Source organism: Colobus angolensis, unplaced genomic scaffold (genome assembly GCF_000951035.1).
Source record: "Colobus angolensis palliatus isolate OR3802 unplaced genomic scaffold, Cang.pa_1.0 Scaffold412, whole genome shotgun sequence".
Classification (NCBI taxonomy): Eukaryota; Metazoa; Chordata; class Mammalia; order Primates; family Cercopithecidae; genus Colobus; species Colobus angolensis.
In genome coordinates, this window is record NW_012117511.1 from 996543 (window position 1) to 1020875 (window position 24333).

A 24333-nucleotide genomic window follows, 5' to 3' on the forward strand; every position below is an offset into this window, starting at 1 on the left:
TGAAAGTGAAGAGTCAAGGTGATTAATAGGCTGGCCTTTGCAAACCCCCATAATAAAGTTGGCTTACGGTTTCAAGTACTTGTTATGGGCTGGGTACTCCACACAGCTATTAGTCTTCACTATGACCTATGTGTATAATTATTATTATCTATATTTTGCAAACAAGAGGTCATAGGTTGAGTTGTATGGGAAACAGCCTTTGAGGTGGGGTTTAGAGTTCAGCGTGGTTTTTAGTGACCATCTTTGGGATCAATGCCTGTGGAAGGGAGAGGAAGGAAGCACGACTGGGCAGAAGGTGAAGTTGAGCTGCAAAACCTGGCTCAGTGATGTCAACTGATTTCGCAGGGAGCTTTGGAATTGGAGTTGTTGTCCATTGGCCAAAATGTCCAGGGCCTTCATGTCCCACCTTGATCTGTCATTGGAATGTGTTAGAAAATATTTTAAACTGGGAAGCCATTAGGCTGGGGCTGCTCCAATACTTTAGGTTTCTACATAGCAAACTGAAGCCCAGCATCAACAGTAAAATGAAACTAGAAACTGTACTGATCAGAAATCAACTAACCTTTAACTAGGATCTTTCCCCTTTAATCATTACATGCATTTTCTTTGTTCTCCTTTGTGTTCACCCCATAAAAGCTTGCCACCCATGCTGCTTCAGAGGAGCTCTCCAACCTCTTCTGGGCTCTGAGTGCTGCCTGATTCATGAAATGTTTTTTTGCTCAAATAAACTCTGTTACATTTATTTTGTCTAAAACTTTTAGACATCTTTAGGAAGGATGTGACCTTAGGTGAGGTGGCTCTAAGAACATCTGGAGGGCCTGAAAGCTGAAGGCTGTTGGCTAATGATACTCCCAGCATCTGGGACAATAAATCCTGCCAAAAAGGGGAATCTCAGCAGCACATCACAATGTCTATCTCATGAAAGAACTGAGCCTTAAGGAGGTGAAGTTACTTGCTCAAGAACAGAGCTGACAGGTAGAGAGCTAGGATACATATTTCTATGTGGTGCTTAAACCTGAGTGCTGAGTAATACTCTAACCAGTCTCTGTCTTTTCCATAAACAAATCATTTACTCATTTATGCAAGTACTTATTTATTCATTAGCTTTCAACAAAGTTCTTCTATAAATATTTATGGAGTGCAGGTCATCTGCTTTGTATGGTGCCGTGTGCTTGAGGACATGTTGGTGACCTAGTTGGACATTGTTTCCTGCCCTCATGGAACTCAGTCATTATTCACTAACTTCTCTTTTGGCCTGAACAGGCCTGGATTTGTAACAGGCATACAGTTTGGGGGCTTTCATCTGTGACCTCTCCCTGTGAGTGAAACACTTTTTCACATGGTTTCCGTTCAGCTTGGAGTGTGAGATGAGCCCAGACTGGATGCAGCTGCAGCTTGTGGCAGGCAACCTCCTGGTTGCTCATGGCTAGCTGGGGAGATAACCAGCTTCCCTGAGCCAGTGGGGGCCATTGCAGGCCAGCTTGTCTCCATGCAGATAATGGCTTGCATATGTGCACCTCTGTTCTGTGGCCAGTTTTCTGCTGCTGGGTCATTTTCTATGCCTGTGGTGCGATGTGCAGACTATAATTGTGAATGGGATAATTGGATATTTTTCTGTTGTTTAAGCTGAAAAGAAGGCCAATCAAAGCTAGACTTGAATTCCATCCTTTCTCCCATTTCCAAAGAGAAATCCACAGAAACACAGGGTGTGACCCTGAGAAGGCAGAGGGACAATGATTCAATAGTTATTTTTAAGAGGAGAGACTGGATTTATACTTTTGTACAGTGCTGGGAACCGAGATCATAGAGGCATTGGGTATTGTTGCTAGAGTTTCCCCAGAGTGCATCCATGCCATCCCTTCATTATAAGATGGGGAAATTGAGGCCCAGAGAGGGGAATGTAGCTGTCACAATACTCTTCAGGCTGCTTTCCCCACCTTTTGGAGTCCTGCCTCACCTGGATTGTGTTTCTTAAGCTAATGCTTTCACTCAGCCTTCAGTAAATCTTAGAATCTCTGTGTCCCCACTTCAGTGGAGTTGTCACATAGCAACTATCTGTAATAGAGAAATCAATTTCATTCATTCATTTGAATGAGATTTACTTTGGACTGAGAACTTACTTTGAGCCAAGCCTGGGGTAGGCCAATAACGATTTATGTATATGTCATCTTTTCTGCTCAAGGATAAATGTCCTGAGGGCCTAAGGGCTAAATTCGTATTTGGTTCATATTTATGTTCCTGACTATGATTAGAATGCACACAGTAGGATCTCAATAAGTAATTGTTGAGTAAATAAATGTTTAATAGATGTTTGATAAATGAATGATGAACTCTTGGCTAGGGAGTCTCAGGTGATGGTGAGAAATTAAATTAAATAGATTGGATTGTGTTTTTTCTCTAAGACACTCTTCTGTCTCCAGCAAGCTATTCTCATTTTTTCAGTACAAAATTACCGTTTGGAGGGAAAGGGTAAGCCAGAGATTTATCCTGATTAATTTAAATACTCCCTTTGAGTGGGAGCCAAAGACTTAATTGGTTGAAGGAGTGAGAGAGTTGAAGAGACTTTGTTTTCTTCTAATGAAGAATAATTAAGAAGTATTTTTAGTCTTTGCATTTAAGTTCACTGGAAAAAAGTTTGCAATCTCATCATCAAATCCCCTGCAGGAGAGCACAGTGCAGTGGGGAGCATGGATTAGGAGCCAGGGAACAGCCTTCCACTAATATTCTGTATGTTCTTTGACAATTTTTCTCTCTCCCTGAGCCTTAGTTTCTTCATCTGAGGATGAGAAGGTAGATCCCCAGGGACCCTTCTAGCTTTAACATTCTAAGTCTATGAGTGAGTTTTGAATGCTTTTGTCCCTTTTTTGGACAAAAATAACCCATGTTAGTGCCACAGGGATAGGAAAACAAACCCATTGCTAAAACAAGTTCTCATTCTTTCCTGTGAAATGTGCAAAGGGGTCTAGTGTTTGCCTTGTGGCTGGGACATTTCAAGGCATAGTAGTTTGGGAGTCCTCCTCACATCTGAGAATGTGCCCTGTTCAGGTTTTATAGAAGCCCCTTGGTATATCCAGGAGAAGTATTCTATTGTGGGGTTGTGGAGTGGCCTAGGGTGCCCTGCCTTGATGGAATATAATACAGATAAACCCATGGATCCTAGCATTCTAATATTCTGCAAAATTTGAGCCAGTCATTTTCAACTTTACCTCCACCCCTCTGGCTCCACTTAGCAACCTGCCCTTTTCCCAACACATGAGTCCATGGTTCTACTTCTTTGCACATGGTGTTTCTTCCGTCTGAAACTCTATCCTCTTCCAATACTAACTCTTTTCCTGGGAAATTTGAGGGCATCATTTAAAGACTAGCCTGGAAAACCTACTGAGATATTCTGGTTTGGGTTACATATCTCTACTCTGTGCTCCTCTAACCCTCTGTGTTAACTTCAAAATGTCATTTGTGGCACAGTGAGCCATAATTGTTTGTTTACAATTATTTAGTAAACCTTTACAGAGTACCTATGAATTACTGGGTGCTGTTGTAGGTAGAGGGAGTGTGTCACTGTGCAATAAACGATTCTGCCCTCATGGGGACCATATTCTCACATCTCTCCTCTGTAATCCTAGCACACAGACCCAGTGCCTGGCCCATTTGGGGTGCTTAGTACGTTTTGGAGGTCACTTCCAAATGTTTCGGGTATAGTAAATTGTTTCTTTACAGAGAACTCCCCACGTCACACAGAGGGTAGAATAAAGTAAGGCAGAGAATTCCAGACTTTGAAGACTTTTAAAGTTCCATTCTAAAGGAAAAGAAATTAAAATGAGCCAAGAAAAGAATAGGCATAGATTTCCAAAAACTATTCGCCCTAGAGTTCTGGGGACACTGGACACCAGATCAGCAGGATAAGCTGGGAATAAGCAACAAGTACCAGTAGCTGGAGGCCAGGGCACAGATCTTCTGAGCTGGGAAAATTGTTCTCTTTGGCCTCTGAGGGGTCAGGTACAATTACCTTCTCCCAGTGGTAGGCTTTGGGGAATGAAGGAGGTGGTCCACAAGGCAAGGGCAGAGGCAGGGCAAGGCCACTGAGGGAATAAGGAGATCCCTAGGCAGATCCCATGAGGATCACTCCCCACTGTGTCACTACTTATATGATCTTTTGGGCTTCCCTGATGCTGCTACAAATTCATCAGAGGTCTGTGATGTTTATGCCAGGGCCAGAAGTTCTGTCCTGAATGTTGAAAACATGCACCCCAATTTTCCTCAGAAAGAAACCAGACAAGGGTTTGAAAAAAGACCAGACACTCCATCATCTTTATATGATCATAAGCTATAAAAAGGCAATCGTATGTCACATAAGGGCAGTCTTGCATAGCAGAAAGAGCTCCAGCTTGTATTTGAGGGTTTCAGTATTAGCTAAATTGCTAAAACCATCAAAGAGCATAGCATAATAATAAAGAACAAGGCTCTGGTCTTACATTGCCTGTATTTTTGTTTCCACTTATTCACTGTGTGATGTTGGCCAAGTCACCCTGCCTAGCAAATCTCAGTTCTGGGAATCTCATAGGATTGTTGTGAGGGTTAATTAAGCCATTAAGATTGAATCAAGCATTTAGCACACTGCCAAGAACGTAATAAGTACTCAATCAATTTTAGCTTTATTGCCACTATTAACAATGAGGTCCTAGACAAGTTATACAATGCCTCTAGGCCTCAGTTTCTCCTTCTGTAGAATGAGGATGGCAATCTCCAATCATCAAACCACAATGAGGCCTGGAGCAGAAGGTTCTTGGTACATCAAAGATGCACTATAGTTGGTAATCCTCCCTTTTTGTTGGGTGGGTTAATTTCTTCTGACTTTGGAATACCCCTGAGGAAATATTGTATGGAGAATACTGTTTCATACTGCAATTTCTTGGTATGAGACTTTGCTACTCCCTTCTCCCACCCCAACTCCACCCTGGATAATTCCAGCTTAGAAAAAAGTCATCTGGCCTGTAGTCTGGTATGTGGAGATGATTGTAGTTGCATTTGGCTTTGTGTTTGAGTCTGCTAGACTTCAGAAAGCCCAAATTTTAGGACTCAGTCCCCTCATTCCAGATGTTTAGGACAGCCTCCATCAGAATGCAATGAGCAAAGCTACTTGGGGAATAGGCAACTTCTGGGAGCTGGGTAGGACTCCTGGGAGCCACGTTCACGGTCTTGGATGCCCTCCTTGCTCTCCAGGCAATGGGACAATCTTAATAGCATCAACTTCAGATTTCAGTTCACTGTGGACACTAAGGAAATCGAACCCGAGTCCTGGCCCCTGAGCCCTCCAGCTCCTTGGCCAGGGACCTTACAAGCTCCTGACTGTGGTGGTTTTCCATCATGAAGGGAATGTGACTCATTGCCAGTCCATCTGCCTTGACCTCAATTTTTAATTCCCGTCCTCTGTGTAATAGGATCTGTCATTCATACTTGCAAAGGAAGGATTTCATGCATAGTGAGATGGCAGCTCGAAGTTAATGGCTGAGGACAATTGACCCACTGGGAGTTGGGAGGGGCACAGGCAGCAGGCAACCCCCACCACACAGCCAGAACTGCTCTGTTTAACCAGACTTTGCATAGTGGGGTCAAGCAGCAAATCCAGTAGGAGAGGTGGAGCCTAGAAAGTCAGGGAGCTAATGACAGAGAGTCAGGCAAGCTATGCAATTATGGGATGTTCAGCACTAACACAGTCCAAAACTTAATGAGCTGCAGTCCCTAGACTCCCAAAATTGAGAAGAGCGCTTATTATGTGGCGGCACCGTGACCGTGGCTGGTATTAGATGGGCTTGTGGTGGGGCCATGTGTGATTCACCAGGTCCAGTCTCCTTCCTGAGAAAGCTGGGGCCCCCTTTGATGGCCCCTCTGCAAGGCCTGACCTCCACTTCTGCTGTGGCCTTGTGTTCTCCACTTGTCAGGGGCCACACCCTGTAATCAAACCAAATGAAAACAGTTCCTCCCTGGATGTGTTTCCTATCTCAGCGAGGGCAGCTGCAAGAGAAACCAGGGGAGTCAACTTCGATTCTTTCCTCTTCTTCACCCGCATATCCTATCCTCTCCCTCCCAGATCTTCCTATCCCATGCCATTGCCGTAATTCAGGCTTCTGTCTTCTCTGTCTGTTTCTAACTATCATTTCCCAACAGGCTCCTCTCCTGCCTAGGATTCAACCTGGCTGTGATTCATTTTTTACTGATTCTTTGCACAATTGTTGTCACTTCCCTGCTCTAAAATGCTTTTGGTGGCTCCAAGTTGCCTTTGAGATTAAATCCGCGTCCCTAATCATGCATGGCATTCAAGGTCTTTGATCAACTAGTCCCTGTTTCTCTCTTCAGACCCCTTCCTGGTCCCTCCCTCAGAGGCCCCTGATGCTATAGTCTAGTGAAACTTCTTGCCATATGACTTTTTGGCTATATGCCTCTAGGTCTTTGTACATGGTGCCTCCTCTATGTGGAAATCTTTTTGCCTTTGTCATCCTGGCAACTCCTCTCCTCTAAGAATCAGGGCAAATGTCACTTCCTTTGTGTGAATATTCCCAGGCGAAGTCAGGTCCTCTGTCTTCTGTGATCCTAGTCTATCCTGCTCATAGTTTCTTGATGGTAGTGTGGTGTTTAGTTGATAGAAGCTGAGGCTCTGAACTCTAGAGGCCCGAGTTTGAGTAATGGCTCCATTATTTACTCACCATGTGGCCTCTCCAGACAAAAGTCTCCTCATCTGTAAACGGGGGTAATAATAGTACCTCCCTCACACGACTGTGGGCAGGCTTAAAGGGGATAATGTATAGAGAGGGCTTAGACACTGCCTGACTCCTTGCTGGAACTCAACACTTCAACTACTCTTATAATTATAACCAGATTGAATTGTTGGTGTTTTTTTTTTGGTTTTTTTTTTTTTTCCTGTTTGGGTCTTGGCTGAGCTCTATGAAGGCTGGGATTTTCTCCTGTTCAACTTTGTAGCCTCAGCTCCTAGAACAGGGATTGTTCTGAGCAGGCCCCTGGAAAACACCAGGAGACTAGGTCTCCAGGCCTGGCCCCACTGTGCACTGGCTGTGGGACTTGAGACAGGCAACTTCTCCTGGCCTCTTGCACCTGTGGGCCCTTTTGGAGGGCAGAGCTGCCAGTGCAGCCCCAGGTGAAGGATCTTTTGTCCCTGGGTCTGCCTACAACTGAAAACAGAGAATCCTCCTTAGGAGCCTGAGGCTTGGGAGTGGAGCCAGGACATGGTGGAGGCAAGGTACCCAAATGGTTGCTGGAGGCTGATGGAGAGTTCTGGAGCCTTGTAGATGGTGGAGAGACTGGCTCTTGGAAACCCTCTAGTGGTGATTTCTATACACTCACCTGCACTTCACAGAACCATGCAGAGGTATCAGGATGGGAATGGGCACATTACGTCTGTGAATTCTCCTAAATGTCCACTTTGGCAAATGAAAATACTCTCTTTAAAGTAGGGAGAAGAACAGAATAGAAAAAACAAAACTAAACCATTTTTAGTCTATACATCAAATCCCATGTTACTGCCATGAAAATTCATGACAAACAATAGGAATAGCTGGATGTGTGTGTGTAGGAATGCATTTATAAATTTTGCCTGACAGTACTGCACATGATGTTGGAACAGAGTGCAGCCTAAAGCAGTTTAACGTAACACTGAAGAACATACAGTCTAGATACTGATGAGCTGGGTTTAGAGCCAAACTTTGCCACTTGTGATCTGTGTGATGTCAGATACATTACTTGGCCTTGCTAAGCTTCAGTTTCCTCATCTGTAAAAGTAAGATCATAAGAGTACCCTCCTCACAGGGTACCAGCTGAGATAATACATATGAATCAGTCCCCATGATAATTGGCAAGGGCCCATCCTCAGTTAGTGCCATTATAATGATTATGGATTTTATCTCTGTGACCCTCACAACCCAGTGAGACAGGACAGCAGTATAGCTTATTATTATTCCCACTTGATAAATGTTTAAATATAATTAAGTTCCATACATATAAACCAGTTGCATCATTGGTGTGTCAGGTCTAGTGCCTTGCAGATAGTTTAGCATGTAGCATGGTGGCATGTAGGGAGGACAAGACAGACACAAGATCTGCCCTGCCTTGTCTAGGGGGTGAAACAGACAATTGAAAGTTGTTAAACAATTGAGACCAGTGTAGATCAGGGGAAAGACAGAGTGCTACAGACATGTGGGGCACATAGGACATAAACTTGTTGAAGAGTCACAGAGGACTCCTTCAGAAGAGACATTAGGTCAAGACTTCAAGGATGTGTAGAAGTCAGCAAGGTAAAGAGGAAGTGGAGAGAAGGACCAGCGTGTGCAAAACCTGGGAGGCTGGAAATCACAGTAGCGAGACTGAAATAACTCAGGGCTGGGACAATGGTTGGAAATAAGGGGGTGGATGAGGAGGCCAGGAAACTGAGGCTCAGAGAGGACAAGCGTCATGTGTAAGGGCGCACAGCTATCAAGAGGAGGGAGTGGGAAGAGGGCACAGGTGATGGCTCCTAATCAGGTGTTCTTGTGGCTTATATCATCATAATGACTCTCATACATATACTGGCAATACGGATATACACATATACCATTTTTAGAGGTTAAAAAATAAGTCATTCATGAGTTAATGAAAGATCAGAGAGTGTTAATAATGTCTTCTCTCAATTAGAGGGCATCTACAATGCTGGAGTTTGACAGTTAACAAGATGGGGCTCTGAGTCATCAAAGAGAAGGCAGCTGTCAGATGTACACATTGGCTCCTAGGAGTGGAAACAGTTACCTGGAGCTAAATTCATGTTCCTTGGCCTTCTGAAACTGAAATAACAACAAGTTCCATTAGGGTTCTGGACAGACTGCGGAGGTGCTGAGAGCACAGACTTTGGAGTCAGGCACTGGACTGAAATCTGGCACTGTCATTGACGAGGTGCAAAAAACTCTTTGAGTCTCAGTTTCTCCTCCTCTGTAAGATGAGGGTAATAAATAGCATTTTACTAAATACTAGTTAGATATCATATGTGCAAGTTCTTGATATGTGCCTGCTATGCAGAAGATACTCAAGAGATAGTTTGTTTCATAGTGTGCTTGGAACTATGCTACATTAAAAATAATTTGTTAGAATAGTCAAGTCTCTTCTTTACCCTCAAACCCTTCTACCAATTGAGAGAAGACCACAGCCTGGAGAAATGGATGTAATAAAGTGTTGACAGTGCCATAATCCATGCCCATGTCACAAATTACCCTCAGTATTAGCTTCAAGGTGGGTTGGTGGGTCTCATTTTGCCTCCCCCAGGACCCCTGGGGTTATACCATAGGATTTACTCTCTTACTATATTATACTGAACAGTTTAATTAACAGAAAATGATATAGAACACATGTCAGAAAATGATACGGAACACCAAATATTAAGTGAGTAGGATGAAGAGTGAAAAATGGAGATTTCTGAGTAATGTTGATCTGAAAACTTTTTCTGCTGCTGCAGCTTGGAGCAGAGGACTAATGCATGGAGACAGAAGAGAACACAGAGAAGCTCAGAGGAAAAGGGGGCATTTCCACTGCAGGTGGGCACAGGAGGCATTTTGCGGAGCCCATTGAAGGAGCAAAAACCTTCTCAATGTTTCTGGTATTGCATAGATGGGTCAGTGGCAAGTTAGAAACATTTTTTCTTTTTTTGAGATGGAGTCTCTTTCTGTGGCCCAGGCTGGAGTTCAGTGGCTGGATCTCAGCTCACTGCAAGCTCCGCCTCCCGGGTTCACGCCATTCTCCTGCCTCAGCCTCCCAAGTAGCTGGGACTGCAGGCGCCCGCCACCACGCCAGGCTAGTTTTTTGTATTTTTTTTAGTAGAGACGGGGTTTCACTGTGTTGGCCAGGATGGTCTTGATCTCCTGACCTCGTGATCCGCCCATCTTGCAAGCTGCTCAGCACCAAACACTGGGGCAGGATTTACACTTGAAATGTGAACTTGGAGTGGTTAGGGATGGAGAGATGAAGAATTGCCTGCCACTTACATAAAACCCCTGATGCACAGTAAGTAGGGCCTATGCTGACGCAGCTCAGCGTGGTATTCAGAAGCAGATCAGAAGCAGAGCAATGAAAACATTGAAAAATATGAACAAGATTAGAGTAGTCACATTTCCTTTAGTCGCATTTGACTGGGTCTTCACAAGAGCCTTGGTGCGGAGGGATGGGAAGTGAATAGCCTAACCATGCTGTAAATTATTTATAGCTTGTTACATAAATAATTATGGTTTAATTAGCTGTTTATTAAACAGTTTATAGTTCACTGCATAGCAGAGGTTAAGTCATTCTAAAGTCATCTATGTGTTGTTTTTATAAAGCCCTCACTGAGAGAGTCTTCCTGTTGGGTTATAGAGAATGGGCTAGATGGACCTAGATGACATCTGGTTGCAAGAGTTCTTGGGGGACCTGGGAAATATTTTGTTTACTCAGAATAAAACCCAAAGTGCTTACAATGGCTTCCATGGCTCTATGTGATCTGGCCTAACCCCTTCTCTGAGCTCCCCTCCTACTAATATTTCTGTTGTTCACTCTACTCTAGCCACACTTATCTCCATACTGTGTCTCAAACAAAGCAGGCATCCTCCCTCCCAAGGTCTTTGCGCTAGCCTCTGACCATCTGCAATGCTCAGTACCCATATTTCAGCTAATTCTTTCACCTCCATGAAGTGTTTGCTCAATCTTAGCTTCTCAATGAGCCCTGCTCTGACCACTTATTTAAAGTGGCAGTTACTTCCCTGCTTTCCACAAGACAATTGTGGTACCCCTTATTGTACTGCTACTTGTTAATAGAAATCATCTGCTTTTAACATACTGTATTCATTTTTATTTATTATATTTATTATTGTTGTCTGTTTTCCCCTGCTATGATGTACTCTCCACAGGGGCTGAGATGTTGGTTTGTTTGCTTACTAATAAATCCTAAGTAGCTAGAACAGTTCCTGGCACCTATTTGACTCTAAGTAAATATTGTTGAATGAATGAAACTTGTGAGAATATTCAGGATGACACTTGTGACAGTATGTCGGCCATGTACTCTGTATGGATGCTGGGAGTGCCTGGAAGGTTTTAGAATGAAGTTCTATGAGAGGACAGTCCAGTAAGAGGGACTGGACTTCTTGAAAAGAAGAGATGGTAGGTCTATTAGATTCACCATGTCACAAACTGAACCTATCATTGTGTCTTCCAAATTTATTTCTCCTATCCATTCAGCTGCTCAAGTAAAAAATCTGCATCTCATCTCTTCACTCTCTCTCATTCATCATCTATATGAATCAGTGTCCAAGTCTTACTGATTTTATCTTCTTAATCATTCTTGAAGGATTTTTGCCCAACATCACTTCTGTCATCAGAGCTGAGAGTTCCTACTCACACTTGAAAGTCATATATGACTTTCAATATAAAATCCTTGGCTCACACTTTATTTCCTTGAGTATTTTAAATATGTAACTCTACTTTTTCTGGTATAAAGTATTTCTCTCAGAATCTGATGATAGCGCAATTTTCTGTCTCTTATGGGTAACATGCACTTATTTTTAGATGCACAAACAATTTCTTCCCTCCCTGCCTCCCTGCCTTCCTTCTCATTCTTTTCTCTTGTGCAATAATCTTACTATCTTACTAGAGTATGTCTTGCGTGTTTGCTTTCATGTATGTAGTATGTTCTTTCAAAGTGTAGTTTTAATTCCCCTCCCCCACTTAAAAGTTTTCTGATTTACAGTTTTAGTATTTACCGTGTTTCTGTGCTTTGAATTCATTCCTTAGGAACTTACATTGTGTGTTTGTTGGATCTTCTTACCTAACTTTAATGTTTGTTGTTTTCTCTCAAATTCTTTTTTTTTGAGATGGAGTCTTGCTCTGTCGCCCAGGCTGGAGTGAGTGCAGTGGTGAGATCTTGGCTCACTGCAACCTCTGCCTCCTGGGTTCAAGTGATTCCCCTGCCTCAGCCTCCCAAGTAGCTGGGACTACAGGCACCTGCCACCATGCTCGGCTATTTTTTTGTATTTTAGTAGAGACAGGGTTTCACTTTCTTCATTTTTTCATTTTCAAAGTTTTCTTCATTTTTGCATTTGATTTTTAAAGGCATTATCTTATGTGTTTCTTGTTTAGTCTTTGTTTCTAAAATGACTTTCCCCTCTTTATTTCTAATTCCTTCCCGAGAATGTATGTTTCTTGTTCCTGTCTTTTATAATTTCCTCAAAATTTTAAGCTTATTTTGTTAGAGTTTTATCTGTTTTAAGAGTACATTTTTTTTCTGGCATTTTCTCATTGTAGAGATATTATTCTGCTCTTTATTCTCTTTTTGAAATAACTATATATGGGATGAGACTACAATAATTTTCTGTTGCTCGTTTTTAAGTGAAATTAGTTTTCATGGACCTTTAGAAGAAGGCAGGGTTCAGGAAACCTATTCTAACTTTATAGAACTCTACCTTCTTTTGTTTTAGTATAGGGTCCAAAAATATGATGACCTGCTCTCTGAGCGTTCCTAGCTCTGCTTTCTTCCCTCACATTGATTTAAATATCTTGTTCCTGTGCCTCTGTCGTCCCTGTCGCACTGAATTTGGATTCCACTCCCAGGAGTTTCTCCTTAATGTGGTGCTTTGTTGTAGAAGAGATTCCTGGTGGGTCAGTATTGAGAGTTCATAAAACACCCTGTACTCAGCTATATTGGAAAGGCAAATCCCCTTCTAGTTTCAGCTACTGTTCTCAAATTCCTGTACTGTGCTTTCCAGTAAATACCCAGAGCTATTTTGGGTTCTCCTTTCTCATGTTCATCAGATGCCACCTTATTGCTTCTTTCTTCATCTTCTCATAAGATAATATGATATGGTTTGACTGTGTCCCTACCCAAATCTCATCTTGAATTGTAGCTCCCATAATTCCCATGTGTTGTGTGGGAGGGACCAGGTGGGAGGTAATTGAATCATGGGCGTAGTTTCCCCGTACTCTTCTCATGGTAGTGAATAAGTCTCACGACAGCTGATGATTTTATAATGCCTGTCACCAGTTCAGATGTGCCTTTCGCCTTCCACTATGATTGTGAGGGCTCCCTATCCGTGTGGAACTGTGAGTCCATTAAACCTCTTTTTCTTTATAAATTACCCAGTCTTGGATATATCTGTATCAGCAGCATGAAAACTGTCTAATACATGATACTGAGCAGGTCTTACAGCTGTTGGTGGGTTGTCCCCACTTGCTAGTATTTTGAAGTTTGTGGGGATAACTTATCATCTAGTTTCATTATAAATATTATTCATGAGGCAGAGATTGTCATATAGTTGCTCTGTCAGTTTTCATGTGGGGGTTTGAAGAGTTTGGAAAAATATGTACCGCCACTGCCATCTTTCCAGAATTTTCTTCATGTTTTTGACTTTCAGGTAAAAAAGATTTGATGATACGGTGGCTTTATTAGAACTGCTCTAACAGAGACTAACACTTTAACCCATCAGGTAAAAAGACCAGGAGTTAGTTATTACTATCTTTCACCATTTGCTGGTGAGGAAACTGAAGCACTGAGCAGTTATGTTAACTTGCCCAAAGTTACATAGTTAGCAAGTCGCAGAGCTGGAATTTGAATCCAGGCAACCCAGCTGTAGAGTTTAGGCTCTGGTGGGAGCAGTGGTAACCAACAGAAATCTGCACGATGCCTAGAAGACCCAGCGGCATGTCTGGTGGTGGTACCCTGGTAACTAGGAGAGGTAGCAGTAAGAGAAGAAGTGGTGACTGTAACAGTCTGAGATGTCCTGTGGAGTCCAGAGAGCATGACATTCACTGGAAGGAATGGCAGCCATGCTGGGTGGACGTGGCATGGCATGGCAGCTGGAGTCATGCCTAGTGTAAGGCTGCTAAGGAATAAATGGTATCAGAATCATTCAGTTCCACCTTGGGGTTGCTGAACCAGTCTTTTGCGGGGGGAGTGGGGGAACATATGTGAGGTGAACTCTGGGGACTCTAAGATGCACTTGAGCGAGCCTCATGACCCATCATGATGGGATGAGACTGAAGTTGGGCTGTCTGTCTCTTCTGCTAGACTGTGTAAGCTTCCTGGGGTCAGGGATCACCAGAAGAAGGCCTGAAACATTGTCGGTGTCAATAGTGTTTCACTGAATTAAGTTGACCAGGGATTGCCTGAGAGACACTGCTTAATGTTTTAAACCTTGTTGAACTGGTTGAGAATACTCTATGTTTGTTCCTGGTGTCATGTTCGGACAGACACTCCTCAAGGGCTTGAAAATATATACCCACAACTCACCAGAGCACTGTTCACCTTTACATTCAGGCCAGGCTCTGAGAATTGGGATAACGGTTGCTAAGGGTCCAAGCTCTACCCAACCAGAGCATTGCTTAGTGGAAGACAGGAACATTTGCAAAAATGCCTTGGATGAGAAGTTTCTATGGTTCTAATGCCATCAGCTTCAAGTATTTCAAAATCTTTGTTATCACACTTTTTGTGGGATCTAGTTACTTGCCCAATGCTTAAACTTTTGCCACAAGGCTGGGAACTCACCTATACTTTGTCTGACATCCTAGCCAAAGACAAAATCCATACCTCCTAAAATGTGATTCCAGAGCAGAGGATGGGATGGGTTTGGGAGATTCCTATGTGCCAGTCCAGGACACTCTTGCCCAACTTGTGTAACTCCTTGCAAGTTTGGAAAATATTTTTTTTCAAATAAGCTGGCTTGGCAAGGCATACAATGCTCGTCTCCCAGGCAGTCTCAGTCTTACTTGATTCAATTACATATTTATTGATACTACTGTGTGTCAGGACTTGTGCTGAGATGAATCAAACAATGCCTACTTTTGAGGATGTCTCAAAGTCTGGTGGAGGAGAGACACAGATGGGAAGCTGAATAGTGTGGTCAGTAGCACAGTCTCTGGAGCCAGACTGCCCGCATGGAGTTCTGGCTCTCTTAAGTCGTGTAGCCTTTCTACACCTCTGTATTTTCACCTGTGGCATGGAGCAAATAAGAGAGTAAACTGAGTAAGGTTGTCATGAGAATAAAATAATGCATGATAAGTGCACAGCTCTTGAGGCACTGTAAAAGTTCAATAAAAGTTATTACTACTGGTGGTTTTTTAAATTTTTTATTTCACTGTGACCTCAGAACTGCTTTTTGTCTAATTCTATTTTTTTTTTTTAGCTAAACACAACAGTATTATTAACACAGTAGTTCAGTTTAAATGAGAGCAACTTGGGTGCAAAGCATTCTGGGAGAAGTCAGGCTGGTTGGGGGTTCTTGAGCAGCCAACCCATTTTTTCCTTCAGCCGCTAATAGGCCAGAGCCTCTGAATGTCTTCCCTGCCCTGGACATAAGTGACATGCACCTGCTTGATGGGGCCTGGGGATTGGCCACTGAGTAGAGGTAGGGGGAGGCAGGGATTCCCGCGCTTACTAATTTGTTCTATGTTTTCTTCTCAGTATGTCTGGTTGCTGCTTGGGGAGACAGATTTGGTGCTGTTTAAACAATCTCTAGACATAACAGTTGTTTTAAACTTTTTTTTTAAGAGAAAGGGTCCCACTTTGTCACCCAGGCTGTAGTGCAGTGGCACCATCATAGCTCACTGCAGTCTTGACCTCCTGGCCTCAAGTGATCCTCCTGCCTCTGCCTCCTGAGTATCCTGAGTAGCTGGCACCACAGGGAAGAGCCACCATGCTCAGCTAATTATTATTATTATTATTATTATTATTATTATAGAGATGGAGGTATCACTATGTTGCTCAGGTTGGTCTCAAACTCCTGGTTTCAAGGGATCCTCCCACCTCCACCTCCCAAAGTGTTGGGATTACAGGCATGAGCCACCACACCTGGCCTAAGTTCATTCTTAAAGTAAACCAGATTCTGCTTTCCCCCACTGGCACTTTGTCTGTCTTCATTTCTAGGACTGTTACCATGAAAGGCAACTCCTGCAGCTGGACAGCCCTGTGTGGGTTTGGCCTGAAAGCAGAAATGATATCTTGGCAGTTCATCATTCTTGCCCACCCTCCTCCCCCGAGCTGTAGGCAGGGTCAGGGGCTCACAGTTTCCTTTCATCTTCCTTTGCCCATAGCAGCCCCAAGTTGTTGCTTGGGCAAATGCAAATGATCCTCCCCATCTGCCTATGTTAAGGCTGCCTCATCCCTCTCTCTGCTCATCTACTTTATTATTGTGTTTTATTTTAAGTGCTGGGATACACGTGCAGGATGTGCAGTTTTGTTACATAGGTAAATGTGTATCATGGTGGCTTGCTGCACCTATCAACACATTACCTAGGTGTTAAGCCCCACATGCATTAGCTATTTATCTTGATTCTCTCCCTCCCCCCACCCCACTGACAGGCCCCAGTGTGTACTGTTTCCCTCCCTGTGTCCATGAGTTCTCATTGTTCAGCTCCCACTTATAAGTGAGAATGTACAGTGTTTGGTTTTCTTTTCCTGTGTTAGTGTGCTGAAGATAACGGCTTCCATATCCATCCGTGTCCCTGCAAAGGACATGATCTTAGCGTGGTGCTCAACACATGGGGTGTGCTCAATACATTCCAGTCATTATTATATTTCCAGTTATTGTAACATGTGCAGAGGTGTTTTATATGGGGAAGGGCAGCACAGAGAACTAACATTTTTGAGCATCCTCTTTTGTGCCATGCAGTGTACTAGGCCCTGCACATTCATCACTTAATTTAATTCTTCCATCAACTCTGTGCAGAAACCTCTATTATTATCTATTTTATAGATGAAAAAATTGAGGCTCAAACTGGTTAAGAAACTTACTCAAAATACAAACTTAGATTGTTAAAAGTCAGGATACGGGTTACCTTGGTTGGGGAGTGACCAGAAGGGGCACAAGGGAGAGTTCTGGGACAATGGTAATAGTTGGGTTTCTTTATCTGGTTGCTGAATTCATGGATGTGTTGACCTTATGAAAATGTATTGAGCTGTAGCTCAATATTATGATGTGTTCACTTCTATGTACATGTTATATTTCAATAAAAATTTCAGAAAATGGAAAAAAAGAAGCAGCAGCTTGCCTAAGTTCACACAGATTATGAGAAGCAGCGCTAGCTCTTCCTACCCTTATGCCAGTGTGCAGGCCTTGTTTGCTTGTGTCTGGATACTTCCCCCTTGTGCTCAGACTCTAGTACAATAGGCTACTCAGTCCCAAGGAAGTTGTGACTCAAGGCCTGTCTGTTCAGGTGGTTAAGGAAGGAGCAGGGTCATTATGAGCCGTCATGAGGGACCTCAGAGGGAGGGTCCCCTGACATAGCTAGGTATTGAAGGCTCAGGTCCACGAGGCTCACCTGGGATTCAGCCACTGGTGGGCTGTAGGACAGATGATGGGGGCCCAACTGGAAGACAAAGCTACTGGGAGTAGCCATGTTCCTTTCCCCTGAGAGAACAACTTCCACCCATAGTTTGACTGGTGACAGCTTTTCCTTCCACTTCCCAGTTCTTTGAGGAAGGCTCCATTCCTGGCTCTTTAGCCAGGTTTCACCTACCATCCTGGAGCTTGGGCTCTCCAGGTCTTCCCTGCATGAGGCTCATGATATAAAACCAGAGAGCCAGCCAGTCTGGGCTCACAGGATTTTTTGTTTTTTGTTTGTTGTTTTGTTTTGTTTTGTTTTTTGTTTTTGTTCTTTTTGAGATGGAGTCTCACTGTGTCACCTAGGCTGGAGTGTAGTGGTGTGATCTCTGCTCACTGCAACCTCTGCCTCCCAGGTTCAAGTGATTCTCCTGCCTCAACCTCCCGAGTAGCTGGGATTACAGGTATGTGCCACCATACCCAGCTAATTTTTTTTTTGTACTTTTAATAGAGACAGGTTTCACCATGTTGGCTAGGCTGGTCTCGAATAGTTACAGATTCATAGAAAGTTGTAAAGGTAGTACAGAGTGTTCCCATATACTCCACACCCAGTTTCCTTCATTGCTGATGTCTTATATTACCATGGCACATTTGTCACAACTAAAGGACCAGAATTGGTCCATTGTTATGAACTGAACTCTAGACATTGCAGTTGTCCCTTGGCATCCATGAGGGATTGGTTCTGGGACTTCCCACGGTTACGAAAATGCATGAATGCTCCAGTCCCTGATATAAAATTGCCTAATACTTCCATATAAGCTACACATATCCTCCTGTATACTTTAAATCACCTCTAGATTATTTATAATACCTAATACAATGTAAATGCTATGTAAATAGTTGTTATACAGTGTTTTTTATGTGTGACATTTTTAGTATCTTTTTTTTGAATAATTTTAATCTGCAGTTGGTTGAAACCATATATGCAAAATCTGTAGATATAGAAAGCTGACTGTATTCAGATTTCACTAGTTTTTTTTCATGAATGTCCTTTCTCTGTTTCAGGATTCCACCAGGATATCATATTATACTTAGTCCTCACGTCTCCTTGGTCACCTCTGTTCTATGACAGTTTTTCAGTCCACCTTTGTTTATGATGACCTTGACCATTTTGAGGAGTATTAGTCAGGTGTTTTATAGAATGTCCCTCAGTTTGGGTTTGTTTGCTTCTCTCATCATGAGACTGAGGCTACGTGTCCTGGGGGAAGAATGCTACAGGATGAAGTGCACTTCTTATCATATCCTATCAGGGGTACGTGCTAGCAACATGCCTTATCCTTGGTGAGGTTAAACTTGATCACTTGGTTAAAATAGTGACTGCCAGGTTTCTCCACTGTAAAGTTTCTTTATTTCTCCCTTTTCTATGCTCTTTTCTTTGGAAATGATTCACAAAGTGTACCCACGCTCAAGCTCCTCCACCCCCAGTTTTTAATCATCAAGTTTATATGAGTTAAGTCCTGTAAACACATATATAGTCATATATTTGTGCAGATAGGGATATACAGACACACAGACAGATACAGGCATCCAGATAATATAGACAGGCACCCAGATGGATTCATATCCACAAACACAGACACTGGTAGGCACAAGCACGCAGGGCTTGAAGAAATCAATAGTTCTGTCACTCCAGTTCTCCTACTAGCAGAGTGCTGAATCGATTAGGAGTTTAATTAACACAGCTTCTGAAATCTCACTTTCTTTTTAATTCTTACATAGCTTTAAAAACAAGAACTAAGTATACACCTCCTGTGTGCATTGGGGTGGAGGGCTTGACAAAAATGTGAGTTGTGGGTCTGAGCTGGCCTCCTAGGGCCTTGTTCTCCTTTCCTACCTCTACCACAGCTTTGGGGTTGGGTTCGTTCTTTCCCTTACAGGCCAGAGGTAAGGGGTATGAGTGCCTCCACTCAGAGGATGCCAGAGCTTTTCCTCGGGGAGCAGCCCCAGCACACAGGTTTCCTTTGAGCCAGGTGGTGGTGCCAGGTGCTGTGATTTGGCTGTTTTCCAATCCTACCCATCCCTACCTCCCCTGCCCTGCCACCCTCCAGTATCTTCTCAGAGCTCTCAGTGCAAATGGCCAGCCCCTAATCTGGCACTGAAGGCTTCTCACAATCAGGGCCTTGGTGTACCTTTCTGGCTTTCCTTATCATGGTTCCCTCTCTTCCAGAATGTACAACTCTAGAGCAGGAGACTTACTTATTGCCCCTTTGACTACCCCACCCTGGAATATGCTCTCACTGTCTTGACAAGTCCAAACCCTACCCAGGGTATGACCACCTCCTCCAGGCACCTGCCCCTGATCTCCATTGGAAAGGGGGAGTTCTCTTCTTGGAATTCCAAGCAGACCTTTACTCTGAGAAGAACACCAACTCAACTATATTTAGTTATTTGTGCACTCTTGTCTTAGAAAATGTTCTTTTAGTTACAAGCAATAGAAATTAACTATTGGACCTGTCTGTCTACTCCCCAAGTGATCCTAGAGGTTCTCATTGAACAACTGAAGTTGCCATTGTTAACATGTCCCATGTACAATAATTCGTGTCTGTATGACCCTTGGTTCTACGTTTTACAATTTGGGGCAAGAAATTGGATTAGTGCAGCTTGGTTCAGAAGCCCACCCCTGGATCAAGCACCAATTGTTTCCAGGGGCATTTTAACACAGTCCAGACGTGGCCACAGATGGCCAGGGATCACCCCTGCGTTTGGGAGGAGGGGACTTTAGCAAAGAAGAGGGAAAAGTTGCAGCCTTGGTAGCCATCCCAAGAGGTAGCTAATGAAACTTGTCTTTATGATTGAAAGAAGAGAGAGAAAAAGATGCTGGAAAGATAGTGTAACAGATATCCACTGCAAAGTGCTTACGCAGTGAATGAGTCAGTGTGCAAGTGACTTGTTCATTTGTTGCCTCTTAAAAGCCCCTAGGTCATTTTGCCTCCCGTTTCTATGTCTTTAGAACACAATAATCACAGTTTTTCCATCTTTAATAACTCCTTTCCCATCGTGTCAATCTCAGGGTATTCTCTGGGTAGCTTGTGTGATGGAAGCATATAAAGTCTCTGCATAGGTACAGACCTATGGCAATAAATGCCTGACATTTGGCCACTCATCAATGGGCATACATTTTCTGAATAACTGATATATCCAGACACTGGCAATAAGCCATGCACAAGATACTGTTCCCCATGGGACTTGGGGAGTTCAGGCACACACACTAATTGCAGTAGAATGTTATTAGTGCCCCATTGAAGGATGCAGGGGCTCTGAGGAGGAGCTCATGAGCTCTGGCTGTAGTTTTCTAGAGGAGGTAACATAAGAGCCAGGTCTTGCAGGGTGAGTAGAAACTTGCCAGGTAGAGAAAAAGAAAGGAGGATTCTAATCTGAGGGAGAGCTGTGTGTTCAAGGCTGTAGAGGATTGCAGAAGAGAGTGGTATGTTCGGGAAATAGGGAGGATGAATGTATCTGAGGTGTAGAGTGTGTTTGTGGCAGGGGCGCTAGGAGTTGGGGAAGATGGACAAGGGAGATGTGTGGGAAGGGAGACTGTGGCGATATCATGGAAGCTCTCTCATTTTAGCCTCAGGAGCTTTGACTTATCCAGGGAATGGTGGTCTAGTGGGGCTCAACTGAAGGATTTAAGCAGGGGAGAAACATATTTCAATATCTATGTAGAAAGTCCTAATACATTCTTAGGGGAATGTGAAGCATTGGGGCTTTTGAAAGTCAACGTGGCAACATCTATTGAATTACAATTCTATTACTGGGGATCTATGCCCTAGAATTAAGGTTCTGATGTGTCAGAACATATGCATGAGGGTATGAATGTTGCATTGTTTATAAAGGTCAGGAGCTGAACAAAAAGTGAATGCCCAGCAATGGGAAAATGGCTTAATAAGTTGTGGAATATACACAATATGGAATAGTGCTCAGACATTGGAAAGAATGTTTTAGGATTCTGCTAGATAACTTGAAAGATTTCAAAGTTAAGTAAGAAAATAAAAATGCAGCAAGATGTGTATATATTATGGTCATATTTACAAAACAAGCAATAGGTCAGAAAACCTTATAAATGTATATATACTTAGATAAAAGTGTGTAAGAATGCATGAGTGTGGAGAAAAATATAAAATGATTCTTACTAGGTTAAAGTTAGTTGGCTGAGGTTGGCAGGGGTGGGCAAATATAAGGGGATGATAATAAGATACAGAAGATTAGAAGTTGTCTGCAATCAAAGAGTACATGAGATGTGATTCTACTTAATGTAAAATTAAATATGTTTTCATAAGGATATATTGGCAGTAGGGTGCTGTGATTTTGTATTTAATGGGTGTCTCTTCTCTCTCTGTATGTGTGTGTCTGTATACATAGTATACATAAACATATACATATGTATTTACATACATATGTGTTCACATACATATGCATATATATGTATACGTTCAAATTCTCTGCAAAATGTAATAGCTATTTTCATGTAGGGAGGCAGAGACAGAAAAATCATTGGTTATTTTTTAAAAACGATTTAAAAAGCATTTCCTAAAAGAATCATATGTTCAATTTCACAATTAAACATAAGACTTGTGGTTAAAAATTACATTTAAAAGCCTGTAGTCAAATGGTTGCATATTTCAGAAAGTCCTCCTCCTCCTCATTAAATAACTGCAAACGTGAAGACATGATTTTTTAACCTTGATAACTGGAGTCTGCCTTATAATTTCAACCCTACTTGATACCTTTGCTTCACCAGGCTGGCCTCATTGGTGCCCTTTATTTGCTATACTGACTCAGAATAAAAGCCAGGTCTCCATCTTGTCCAACACAGCCCTATAGGATCTACTCCCCTAACCCCCACCTCATTGCTCTCAACTGATCTTCCACCCCAGTTGACTCTTCCCCATGCTACTCTGGCCTCCTTGCTATTCCTCACACATCTCAGGACACTTCTGCCTCCAGAGCCTTTGCACTTGCTGATCTCTCTCCTTGGAGCAATTTGCCCTCAAATATCCACATGGCATCCTTCCTCGTGTGCTTCAAGTCTTTGCTCAAGTGTCTCTTCCTCAATGAGCCTCCTCTGATCCTCTTATTTTAAATTGCGAGGTCTACTCCCCCATCCGCCCTTAACACTCTCTAGCTTTCTTTCATGTTCTTTTCCTTCCTAGCACTTGCTACTTGCAACATACATTGCTCATTTATTTTGAAAATTGACTGTTCTCTCACTTGAATGTAACATTCGCTAGAGAAGTGATTATTTGTTTGCTGCTACAGTCTAGGTCTTAGAACAATACTTGACATTTTGTAGGTACTGATGTTTTTAGATGAGTGAATGAGCTGGTGACAGGTGAAGAATGTTTGAGGCAGGTAAGATCAGTGGCAGAAAGACTAATCAGAATACTGTGTCAAGCCAAAGACAAAAGAACTTGCGCTCAGCCTTAGTCATTAGTTATGCATGTCTTCTGTTGTGAAATGATGGTGAAATTTGTTATTGTCTTTTTAGTTTAGTTTTGTTTTTAAGCTTGACTTTTAATTGACACATAACAATTGTCTTTTAACTTCTCGTAAGTTTATCTTGATTCTTTAGGCAGATCAAAAGCTTTTTGAGAATGGAGGCTTGATATCTTCGTATCTGCTTTTCCCACAGTGCCTGGCACTTATATGAAATATAAGGGACCCAACAAATGTACGATGCTTTATCAATGATCTGATATTACTTTTACTTGGCTCAGTGAATTTTAGACTGCATTTTATTTGATTAAGATCTTAGAAACTAATCTATGTTCTCATGCTGTTGTACTAAATAAAGTTAATTTTGTTCCATTACAAAAGTAATATATATGCTCACTATAGAAAATTTGGAAACTAGAGAAAAGTTAAAAAAATGAAAAAGACTTTAGTTATATTACCCATTAAGAGCCTTTAGCATTGTAATGTGTTTCCTTTAAATATTTTTCCTAGATGGAGCTTTCTAACATTATTGTAATAATTGTGTGTTTACATTTCCATTTTTGCATACTGCATTCCCCACTCTATTAGCGCACACATTTTTCTTAGCTATAAACTTTTGGAAAGCATCATTTTAAACAAATTCATACTACATAATCATAGCTATACTATAGCTCACTTAGCATAACTGTTATTTGATATTTAGGCTATTTCCATTAACTTTTTTTTGAGAGATGGGATCTTGCTATATTGCCCAGGCTGGTCTTGAACTCCTGGCCTCAAGCAATACTCCTGCCTCACCCTTCCATTTCCCTCTTATTGTAAAGTTCATTGGCTACTCTGTCAGACATAATTGCCTGTTGCTTATTAGTCTGGTCATCTGCCCTTAAAACTTTGTGCTTCAGACTTATCTGTAAGATGAAGAGAATGAGAAAGGACTGAGAATATCAAGATGCATGAATAGGAGAGACACTGCTAAGCATTTAATAGGTGCTTAGTAAATATCAGATGGCCTGGAATTGAGACCTTTGGAAATCACGGGGTGTTGATAATTATTGTGGTGCTGTTTCCTGGTTGCAGACTGCACCTGATGCAAGTGGACTCAGTCCAGCGCTGGATGGAAGATCTGAAGCTCATGACCGAGTGCGAGTGCATGTGCGTCCTGCAGGCGAAGCCCATCAGCCTGGAAGAGGATGCACAGGGTGACCTTATCCTGGCAGGTGGCCCTGGCCCTGGAGAACCCCTGCAGCTGCTGCTTAAACGGGGTTGGGTCATCAGCACAGAGCTGCGCAGGATCGGGCAGAAGCTGGCCCAGGACCGCTGGGCACGGGTGCACAGCATGAGTGTGCGTCTGACCTGCCATGCCCGCTCCATGGTCAGCGAGTACAGTGCTGTCAGCAGGAACTCCTCAAAGGAAATGGGCCAGGTCAGCTGCCCTGGGATAGGAGTGGCGGGAACTGGAAGTCAGGATGCTTTAGAGAAGAGTGGGTTTGAATCATGTGTTGTCTGAACCTTTTTTGCTCCAGAGGCCTTT

General features: G+C 42.7%; 1 protein-coding gene across 3 annotated transcripts in view; it reads left to right on the forward strand.

The window, feature by feature from the left end:
• The window catches only part of INSC (inscuteable homolog (Drosophila)), a 133987-nt gene that overhangs the window by 42721 nt on the left and 66933 nt on the right, over positions 1 to 24333 (forward strand). For all 3 annotated transcript variants that reach the window (XM_011956266.1, XM_011956267.1, XM_011956268.1), the window contains one exon: positions 23880 to 24225. In XM_011956266.1, the coding sequence (XP_011811656.1) occupies positions 23880 to 24225 (346 nt within the window). The remainder of the gene's footprint in view (positions 1 to 23879; positions 24226 to 24333) is intronic.